Source organism: Oryx dammah, unplaced genomic scaffold (assembly GCF_014754425.2).
Source record: "Oryx dammah isolate SB20612 unplaced genomic scaffold, SCBI_Odam_1.1 HiC_scaffold_2, whole genome shotgun sequence".
NCBI lineage: Eukaryota > Metazoa > Chordata > Mammalia > Artiodactyla > Bovidae > Oryx > Oryx dammah.
This window is the reverse complement of record NW_024070186.1, coordinates 197,363,772-197,374,408: the sequence shown is the minus strand read 5'-3', so window position 1 is coordinate 197,374,408 and position 10,637 is coordinate 197,363,772. Positions and strand designations below refer to the sequence as shown.

Here is a 10,637-nt window from a genome sequence, read left to right as displayed (position 1 = left end):
GCAGCTGCGGGTTCCAAAGTGCGCGCAGTGTGACACGGATGGAGTCCGCACACCGGGCAGGTGGTGTAGTAGGATGATGACGCTGGTGGGCAGGGACAGTAAGTGCATTCTGAATTTAGTCAGGATGAAATCCCTCTGTAAGTGGAGGAAGGTGTGCCTGCTGCGCGCCTAGCATTTTGCTTTGCAGGCCTGCTCAGACAGGCGGGCCTTCGGCCGGCGAGGCCACGCCCCTTCCGCCGAAAGCCACGCCTCCCAGGCGCAAAGCCTGCTGGGTTCCGGTGCACACACCTCTGAGCGCCCTGGTCGGGTGACGGGTCCAGGCAACGGGCTTGGCGGCGGCGTGTCCCGCTCCTCCTTAGCCCGTTCCCTGAGCCTGGGCCTTTGGGGCTCTCAGAGTGGCCTCCAGGGGCGTCCTCCCCGTCCTCGCCTCCTCCAGTCCCGGCGGGTCGCGCGGCCGGGGCGGGGGCTGCGGCGGCTGAGGGAAGCGAAGCGGGTGAGGCGCGCACCCGGGGAGGGGTCGCGGTCGCTGTGGAGGGTCCGGCGGGGTCGAGGTTAGGGGCCAGGGCCTCCCGGGCCGTAGAACCGCCTGGGGCCCGCGTGCGCGCCCCTGGACTGGGCCCCAGCACCACCGCAGCCGCCGGCCTGGCGTCCTCCTTGGGGTCCACGGGGAGGGCGCCTTCCTCAAGAACGTAGCCTGGCCGGGGATGGACAGACGGACGTCCCAGGCTTGCTCTTGACCCCGGCAGACAGAGTCACTGGCCACCCCATACCCCGGCGAGAGCCCTCCCTGCCCACAGGACCGACGGGCTCCCGGGGCCCTCCCGGGCCAGACTCGCAGGTGCTCTTGCAGTCCCTGGAGGAACCGACAGTGGGCAGAACGCCTTCCCCTCTGCACACTGCTGGCTGCAGGGTTTTCACACTGACCCTGGGAGGGACAGACAGAAAGACAGACACCTCCCAGCTGGACTGAGACCCTTACAGCTCTGACTGACTAAGCCGATCAGCCTCCTACACGTGGCTGGCCCCAGAGAGGCACGTGCCCCTAGCTCTGACAGGCCTGCAGCCGAGATCAATTTCACGCTCTTTCCTCCCACCAGAATCCAGAGTTGGCTGCCTTTGAGCTCCTGAGGCCGCATGGTTTACCCCAGACTCCCATCTCCACCGCCAGACTCGAGGGCTCCAGTTTGCTCTTGACAACCTCCAATCCTACCCCATCCGAGGCTTCACTGCAGTCCTGGCAGCTCGGAGGTTCCCTCTGAAGAGTCATCACCTGGCCTGAGGTGAAAGTCCTGGGGCCTGGTGGGGCTGGGGGCTGCCTGTGACTAGGCAGATGGGGTCTGGCCCTGCCTGACATCTCCTCTGCAGGAACCCCAGCCCCATCATGGACCCAGAGTGCGCCCGGCTCCTCCCGGCTCTCTGTGCTGTCCTGGCAGACCCCAGGCAGCCGGTGGCAGATGACACTTGTTTGGAGAAGCTGCTGGACTGGTTTAAGGCAGTCACTGAAGCAGGTAGGGTGAGAGCAGCTGCCAACTCTCCCCGGAGGCCGGAGGGTGCAGGGCTCCCCTGTGCTAGGAAGAGGCCGTCTGTCTGGGGTCGTTCCTCTACATCTTAGAGTCCCCCTGGCTTGTCATATTTCCTCACCCACAAGTTATGGTTAGGGTTAGGGTATATAGGCTTTCCTGGTGGCTCAGTAAAGTCACCTGCCGATGCAGGAGACTCGGGTTCAATCCCTGGGTCAGAAGGATCCCCTGGAGAAGGAAATGACAACCCACTCCAGTATTCTTGCCTGGAGAAGCCCATGGACAGAGGAGCCTGGTGGGCTACAGTCCATGGGGTCACAAAGTCAGAAACGACTTAGTGACTAAACAACAACAACAGGTGTGCGTACACGCATGCACACATACACACACATGCACGCACACACGCGCACACGCACACACACACACATACACTCTTTGAGAGTGTTTTCCATTATAATTTATTACAAAATGTTGAGTATAATTCCCTGTGCTTTACAGTAGACCCTTGTTGTTTATTTTAAATGTAGTAGTTTGTATCTGCTAATCTCAAACTCCTAATTTATCCCCCTGCCTTCCCCTTTGGGAACCATAAGTTTGTTTTCTTTGTCTATGAATCTGTTTCTCTTTTTCAGATAAGTTAATTTGCATCATTTTTTAAGATGCCAGATGTAAGTGATACCAGACGATACTTGTCTGACTTACTTCACTTAGGACAATAGTCTCTAGGTCCATCCACATGACTGCCAATGGCCTTGTTTCACTCCTTATATGACTGAGTCGTAGTCCATTGTGTGTGTGCGATGGAAGCACACCTTCTTCATCCGTTCACCTGTTGGTGGACGTTTAGGTTGCTTCCATGTCTTGGCTGTTGTGCGCAGCGCTGCTCTGGTGTGTAGACACTTCAGGTGCTGTGTCTGGAGAAGGATGCCTGTTTCCTGTGTGTCTTGCTGCAGTACTCTCTGTTTAAGAGAAAATTACCCACTAGAGAGGCGAAGATTTTCTGCTGCTCTTATTTGCGTCTTTTTTTTCATAATCAGCAGGACAGAACGTCTTTTCGGGTCTGCTGGCCATTTGTATTTCCTGTCCAATTCCCTTGTCTGTTGTCGAGGTGTTGTTGAATTAGAGTAATGAGTCCTTTGAAGCAGTTGTTGCAAATACTTCTCCCGGTTGGACTACTGAGTCTAACAGCCTGAGAGAGGGGGTCTGGGAGTTGCCAGAAGGACGGTCCCTTTTGGAGGCACGCACGGCGCCCTGGTGACGTGCGTCCCGGCTGGGCCTGCCCCAGGCTCCAGTCTCCTATTACTGCAGGAACACCCCTGCCTGGTAGAGCTGCTCCTCCATGTGCTGAAACCCCAGGATCTGAGTTCCAGAATCCTGTCCTTCGCACTCCGCCTCGCAGGGATCTTTGCAGCCCAGGAGAACTGCTTCCAGTTCCTCCAGGTGAGCCTGGGCCTCCCACCTGTGTGACCCCCCTTCCCCTGCGGGTGCCCAGCAGCGGTGGCTGTCGTGGCCCCTGAGTCTCTGAAACTCGCTTCGCCCCCGTACCTTGGCGTGTTCCACAGGGTTTTTATTCCTGGGTATAGTCCTCCTTTGAAAAACTCACCAGGAACGGATTGGGGTGGAGGGTGAACATTTTGGAATCAGACAGAGCTGGGGTTGGGCCTCTGCACCCTTCGTGGGTGCCCCTCAGTTCAGCAGTGCAAGCTCCTAAGGCCCCGCCCACCCCAGCTAACGGTGGGGCAGACTTTCCAGGGTGTTCCACACTGAAGCCTGTTATAGGAAATGACTTCGTGTCTGATCATCCTTCCGTACATACCTCAGCGTTTCCAGAATCACGTTCGGGTTATCCTGAGAGCCCTGGCCAGTTCGCAGGTCAGGAGCCATCACCTCTGTCTCCGGGTGAGGAGACAGCGAAGGCTCAGTATAGGAACCCCACAGCGGACCCTGAAAAGTCGGGCTGCTGGCGTGATCTGCCACACCATCTGCCTCCCTGGAAACAGATCCTCAGTCCCAATCACGTGGGTTTTCCCAGCTTCTCTGACTTCCTGGGTGCTCCCTGGTTCCCGTCTCTTCTCCATCTCCTCTTTTTCCTTCCTGCAGCCAACCGTGGCTGTGGAGGCTTAGCAGGCCATGGGCTGCCCTTCTGTCTGGTGGCTGGCCCCTGCATACGGGGACAAGGGACACGGCAGGTTTGGGCCCTGCGTCACAGAGGCAGCTTGCCTTGGGCCCTGGGCCCCTGGCACTGGCTTGGGCTCCTGTCCCCTTTTTGGCTTCCCTTTCACAGAACCCCAGGGCTGCTTGTCAGTGAGTTGCTCAGCATGGGCCCCGTCTGGGCAGGGGGCATGCGGACAGACGACATGAGGCTGGGGGCTGAGCCTTCGTGCCCTCCCACTGGCCACAGGCTGCTCCCAGGAGGGCTGTAACTTTGGGGGGGCCATTTAGATGACGGGTGATCCCACAGAGGGCCTCCCTGTGGGCTGCCACCAGCAGCAGTGCCCCATAAGGCCATCGTGGGGTCAGACTCATCCTCCAGTGATTGAAAGAGCGTCTTCGCGGCCCGGGGATCCCGCACCCGGAGTCTGAGATGACTAGAGGCACCCTGTCCCTCAAGGGTGGGGCCAGCATTTTATTGTCAAGATAGGCAAAGCTCTGAGCAAGTCACGGCCCCAGGGAGGGGCTCTGGGGGAAAGAGGCAGCCCCTGAGTTCCCACTCACTGTACCAGGCCCTGTGGGGAACAGGAATCTCGAGCACGTGGCAGGGGTCAGGGCGGTGCGCTGTTGTGCCGCAGGTGGACACCTGTGCGCGGACGGGCACTGAGTGGGGAGTCGGGCGCTGCCTGCTGCGGGCGGGGGTCAGTGGGCTCGCAGCTGGGTCAGAAGGGCTTTGAGCAGGTGTATGTGCAGGGCAGGCCTGACACACGGGGTGTGCTGGGGAGTCTGGGGTGAGGGACATCTGGAGGAGGGCACGTGCCCCGCATGCCAAGAGCAGAGCCCAGGGGGCTGTGGAGACCTGCGGGTGTCTTTGGGCACAGGATGTCATGGTCAGAGGGGTCGTTTGGCGTTTTGGCTGGTGTTTGCTGTGGGAGGGGCTTCTGGAGCGGACTGTGACAGGGTCGGAGCCTGAGCGTGACACCCAGCCCTTCCTTCCCAAGTTCTCTCCCTGGGAGGCAGAGCCTGACTCACTCGGCTCATTCCTCCTTCACTTCCAGCAGGGGGAGCTGCTGCCCGGGCTCTTCGGGGAGCCGGGCCCCCTCGGGGCTGCCGCCTGGGCGGCCCCCTCCGTGCGCAGCGGCTGGATCCAGGGCCTGCACTCTCTGGCGCAGCACCCCAGTGCCTTGCGCTTCCTTGCGGACTCCGGTGAGTGCCCCGCCCTCCCCGCCGGCACCTCTGCCCTCCCCATCCCTGTGTGAGCTCCTGGGCCGAGCTGGGTTCTTCCTCTGAATGGGAGAGCGGCCGTGGTGTCACAGGGCTATCGAGAGGAACACTCGGGGTGACCAAGTATTGGGCCCCTCCAGGCTGTGCCGCGTGCTCTGGTTTGTAGGTCAGACTCAGCAGCTGGGGTGGCTTTGAGACTGGTTAGAAGGCTCCAAAGTGGCAAGGGTTCTCACACCCCGGCCCCGTGAACCCCCAGCTGGGCCCAGCCTCCGAGCGGGGGGAGGCTGGGCCCCTCACCCTGCCTCCCCAGTGGGCGGGACTCAGGCTCTGAAGCCCTCAGTGTCTCCAGCGTCCCTGCTGCCCATGACGCTGTCCCAGCTGAGCCCTGTCTCTCCCCCTCGCCCGTTGTCCCCCCCCAGGTGCTGTTGACACCATCTTCTCCCTGCAGGGAGATCCCAGCCTGTTTGTGGCCTCCGCCGCCGGGCAGCTCCTGGTGCGTGTCCTGGACTTGGCCCTGCGGGGACCCACTGAGGGGCGCGTCTGCCTACAGGCCTGGGACTGGCCGGCCTGTGCCCGGAGGATCGTGTGTCACCTCGAAGACTGCCTGCACTCCGAGGCCGCCCCGCGGGTCACGCAGGCCCTGCACGTCCTGACCACCGCATTCGGGCACTGCCATGGCCTCTGGACGCAGGGCCTTTGGGCACGGCTGAGCCCCCTCGTGGCCCGCCTGCTCGAGAAGGACCCGGTGCCGGCCCCCCACGCGCTCGTGGATCTCCTCCTCAGCGTGGCCCGGTCAGGCCCCCGGGCGCAGCTGCTGGGCGGGGGGAGGGGGTGCTGCTCGTTTCCTTCGAGGTCTCAGGGCGGCCATCACACCCGGGGCCGCAGCTCGTTGGCTCCTCAGGAAGGCTGCTTCGAGTCAGGGAAACCCCTCAGGGGGTCTGAAAGCCTGCACACTGGGAACGACCTCCGGTCTTGGGTTGGGCACACCCAGCCCCATGGGCACAGCTGCCCACTGGGCATGGTGTGGGCTGGATGGAGGAGTAACGCTGGCTTCTGGGTCCTCCTTTGCAGCTCTTCTGTGCTGAGCTCTGACCCTGGCCTGTGGGAGACCGCAGCACAGACCCTCAGCCGCCTGAGCCCCACGCAGGCAGGGCCTCTGGCCGCGGGGATCCTGAAACTGCAGGACTGGTAAGGGCCAGGGTTCATGTTGTGCGGGGCAGGCAGTGGGGTCAAGGACCTCCCAGGACCCCTGCCCCTGGTGGCGTGCCAGTCAGGAGGCTACAGGGTCGCTGTCTCCCGGTCCTCAGGAGGGGTGTTAGAGGGGCAGCCAAGGTGCCCGGGGCAGGCAGCCTCACCCTGTCCTGTCTGCAGTCCCCAGGCGCTGAGGATCCAGGCGTTCGGCATCCTCCTCCAGCCCCTGGCCCATATCCTGGAAGCCACTACTCAGGCCCCCGGAACGCCACGTAGGCTGTCGGGGAAGGGCGGGCGGGTGCAGGGAGGCAGAACCCTGGGGTCCTGAGCATGTCCCTGGGGCCGGGGCAGGCTGGTAGGCGTCGAGGTACCTGGCTTGCCCCCCCAGCCAAGAGTGAAGCTGGCAGGGCTGTGGGCTGTTGTCTCGGCAGTGACTGGCTCGCGTGCCACTAGGAGCTCGTAGGACAGCATCCCCCTCCCCGACCCCGTGGCGTCGTCGAGGGAGGCCCCAGAGTTCCCGACCCTGTAGTCGGTGGTGGTTTCTGGGGCCTTGGCCGTGTGGACCGTTCCTGACCACATCGGGCGCCTGGGCCTGGCACTCGTCCTCCCAGACTGACTGTTCTGTGATGGGAAAGCGGGTCTCCTCTGCCACAGCTTGTCTTGCTTCAGTTGCATGGTGGTTTGCGGGTTAGACACAGGGAGCCCGCTGTGCCCAGTAGCCCCATGTCAAGGGAGAGAGGGGCCTTCTGACCAGCAGAAGCCAGCCCCTGCACGGGCTGCTGGGAAAGCGGGACTCCACTCGAGAGCCCCGCAGACAGGTTCAGACTATACGTCACCGGGCATGGCCACTGCTCAGAGCCGCCCGCCCGGTCTCTGGTGGGAATCAGTGACCGGCGTCGCAGGAGGTGCCCACTCACCCGGAGCGTGTTCCCCCCCAGGCTTGCTGGAGGGGCCCACAGGCGACCTGATGGCCGTGGACACACTCCCGCCCTCCAAGTCGGCGTGCGTGGGTCTCCTGTGCAGCACCCTGGCCCACCTGGAGCTGCTGCAGCCTCTGGTAGGTGTGGCCCGGCCCGCGTCTACCCTGGCAGCGGGACCTGTGGCTGGCACTGACGCTGCCTCCCCGCCCCAGCCCCAGCGCCCCTCGCCCTGGCCCCAGGCGCCCCTGCTTGCAGCTGCGGTGACGATGCTGCGATTCGGCAATGGCTCAGCAGCCCCCAGCTCCGAGGCAGGCGGCCGCCTGTGCGCGATGCTGGTGGGCTGTGTCCGCGTCCAGCGAGCTGCCCTGGATTTCCTGGGGGTCCTGTCTCAGGGATTGGGTGAGTGAGAATGTGTTCTCTTGCACAGCTCGGGCATCGCTCAGCGGCGTCCCGGGACCGCTGTCCTCTCCTGTCTCCTCCTGAGAGGGGCCGGGATTCAGCTGCCTTCTGTGCCCTTGTTCTCCATGGGCTGACACCTCTGGGCGGGGGAGGCCCCAGGGTGGCAGGCTGGGTGCTTCATCATCCACGTCTGTCACAGGCCCCCAGGAGTTGGTGACGCAGGTGTTTGCCATCCTTCTGGAGTACCTCGTGAGCCCCGACTCCAGCCCCACGGTACAGGCAGGGCGGGCAGGGGTGGGCAGGCAGCTGCTTGGGGCTTGGCCGGGCTCGGGGCTGGTGGAGATTGAGGGAGGGGCCGCGGGAAGCAGGGAGAGGGCCCAGTCTTCCCAGGAATTCTCTTTGAGAGACGGAGACTAGAATCAGGTGGGCCTAACGCGTGGGACCAAGTTCCCTGAGGTTCCTTGCCAGCCTCCCTGTTCTCGCAGCCCCAGAGCTGCTATGCTGTGAGGCGCAGCGTCAGTGGCTCGTCCCCTGAGCAGGCGGCGGGGTTGAGGGGTTAGGTGGCAGGCCTTCAGGAAAAGGCCCTGGTGTTCCCATCTGACCTGGGAACCAGGGGTCCCGAGGAGAGCCGCCCTCCGCTTCTCTGTCTCGTGTTGATGCCCGTTTGCCTCCTCCAGAGGCTCCGGCCTCACAGAAGCTGGGCCCAGGTCCCCTCTCTCCCTGCACGCCGTCCCCATTGCACAACCCAGGGCCGGGCGGGTGTGGAGGGCGCTGGGCGGGGCGGGGGCCGGCTCACCCCTACCTACCCTGCCGCCCCAGGTTCTGAAGAAGGCCTTCCAGGCCACACTCCGCTGGCTCCTGAGCTCAGCCACACCTCCCGGCTGCTGTGACCTGGAGCCCTACACCCAGCGGGTCCTCAGAGGTAACCCTCGCCCCCCCTGGGGGAGCCGAGGGACTTGCAGGGTGGGGTGGGGGGCCGGGGCACGGCGGGGAGGCTACAGGCGGGGGGCCGGGGCGGGCCCCCCTGAGCCATCCCTCCATCCCAGAGCTGCTCGCCGTGCTGCAGAAGCGCCTGTGCAGCCCCTGCTGGGAGGTGAGGGACTCGGGCCTCGAGTTCCTGACCCAGATGACCAGATGCTGGGGAGGTGAGCGCAGGGTTCGGGGGCTGGCCTGGCCTTGGCACCGCCCCCAGGCCGTGGGAACTTGGGCCCTCTCGGCTGCCTTTGGGGGAGTGAGGCGAGGCCGTGGACTCAGCGCTTGGTAACCGCTGCTTGTGGCTGCTTGGGCCCGCAGGGCAGGGCGGCTTCAGACAGGCGCTGCTAGCCTCGGAGGTGCCCGAGCTCACCAGGCAGCTCCTGCAAGACCCTGAGAGCTACGTCCGTGCAAGCGCAGTGGCCGCCGTGGGGCAGCTGTCCAGCCGGGGGCTGCTCGCCGCCCCCTCCAGCCCTGAGCACCCAGCCGTCCCGCAGGTAGGACACGGTGGACCCCCCAGCCACGCAGCCTAGCCCTAGCCAGCATCCTGATGGCCAGGGTGAAGCGGGTCTGCCACGGGTGTGGGCAGGGCCTGGAGTCTCCCGCTCGGCCTCCTACACCCTGTCACTTGGACATGGTCACCCCCATTTGACAGATGAGCAAGTGGGGGGCCAGGGGCACGTGGCCTGAAGGAGGCAGAGCAGGCCAAGCCCCAGCACTCACGCGGGGTCCCTTGGGGGTCCACCCTGCCGCCCCATGCCCGGCCCCCACCCACCCTCCTCGCACTCTGTCTTCCAGAAGACCCCACTCGAGGAGCTTCTGCTCGTCCTGACGACAGACTCGGAGGGGTTCCCCCGGCGGGCCGCCACACGGGTCTTCACCGAGTGGCTGCGGGACGGCTACGCGGACGTGGCTGAGGACCCGGAGCGGTCTGTGGCCCCAGTGCTGCAGGCGGCGAGCAGGGACCTGGACTGGGAGGTGCGTGTCCAGGGCCTGGAGCTGGCGCTGGTGTTCCTGGAGCAGCTGCTGGGCCCCCGCAGCCCCTCCACGGCGGCCCCGCCCGGCGCACTGACCCAGGCCCTGCAGGCCCTCTGCCGGGTCCAGCTCTTCGAGTTTGCCTTCCGGTCCTTGTTTGACTGTGACCGCCCCGTGGCCCAGAAGTCCTGTGACCTCCTCCTCTTCCTGAAGGCCAAGGCCACTCCCTCCGGCAGCCAGCAGGAGGTGGGGGACGGTCCCAACGTGGCCTCCGTGGAGGCCGCCCTGCAGAGGTGGCGGGCCGGTGAACAGGGTCAGCCCCTGGGGGAGCTGGCGCCCGAGGCCATCCTGGCCGTGCTGAGGTCCATGGACCTGGAGGCCCTTCGAGACACCCTGGCCGAGAGCAGTGACCACGTGGAGAGGGGCCCCCGGTCCCTCCTGCAGGACATGCTGGCCACCGTGGGTGTCCTGGGAGATAACGAGGCCGACTGCTACTGACCAGCCGAGTGGTGCCTCCCCGGGACCCTGCGGCCCCACGGCCCTCCCTCGGGCCCTGCCCTCCCAGGGGCCCTGGTCTGGCCGGGTGCCCAGGGGACCCTCCAGGGGACCCAGGACCAGGTGAGCCCAGCAAGGTCAAGGAGTCCCATTTTGATGTGTTGTTGAAGAAACGGCTCATTTTCTACTCTAAATAAATGTTTTGTGACCATGCCAGTGGGTCACACGACTCTGAGACGGCCCAGGGGTAGCCCAGGCCCCGTGGGGCTCAGAGACACAGCTGGGGAGGGCCCTCTGCACGGGGGCCACGTGCTTCCCTGGCCTGGGGTGGGGGTTCCTCTGCTTAGACCCCACCATGCCCCAGGGACACCCAGGGTCAGAGCCAACAGCTCAGGCTGGAGAGTGTGGCCTCGGCCTCTGGGCCCTGAGGCTAGTGACCCCAGGCCCAACCAGGCCAGACTTTCAGTCTCCGAACTCCCCAACCTTGTAGCAGTTCAGCGCTCACTGGCCAGGCAACGGAGTCACTCATGACGTCAGCCGAGTCTAGCTCCGGGCTGGTCCTCGGGACTGGGCAGAAGGTAGTGCAGTCCAGCTCTGCTGCCTCTCGGCCGTGTGGGCCTGGGTGAAATGGGGATTTTACTCTCTGCCTCCCGGAGGTGAGTCTCAGTGTTCAAAAGCACACTGCGCAGTCGAGAAATCTCAAGAGAAACTTAGAAATATTTTTAACTGAATGAAAATGGTATTATAGCTTATCAAAATTTATGGAGTGCAGCGAAGCAGTGCTCAGAGG

At 64.0% G+C, this 10,637-nt stretch overlaps 1 protein-coding gene across 2 annotated transcripts; it reads left to right on the top strand.

Annotated features, from left to right (window-relative positions):
- Window positions 1-10,060, top strand: BRAT1 (BRCA1 associated ATM activator 1). Of its 2 annotated transcripts, none has more exons than XM_040267264.1 (15): window positions 1-493; window positions 1,098-1,280; window positions 1,366-1,508; window positions 2,806-2,960; window positions 4,730-4,877; window positions 5,315-5,687; window positions 5,967-6,083; window positions 6,267-6,358; window positions 7,025-7,143; window positions 7,219-7,405; window positions 7,605-7,678; window positions 8,225-8,327; window positions 8,452-8,550; window positions 8,699-8,874; window positions 9,179-10,060. In XM_040267264.1, exons 3-15 carry the CDS (start codon window positions 1,382-1,384, stop codon window positions 9,848-9,850), a joined length of 2,442 nt encoding a protein of 813 aa, XP_040123198.1. In that variant the 5' UTR covers window positions 1-493; window positions 1,098-1,280; window positions 1,366-1,381; the 3' UTR covers window positions 9,851-10,060. The 2 variants fall into 2 exon arrangements, with proteins under 2 accessions (XP_040123198.1, XP_040123194.1); XM_040267260.1 differs by having other exon boundaries at window positions 9,176-10,060.
- The last annotated feature ends 577 nt before the right edge of the window (window positions 10,061-10,637 follow it).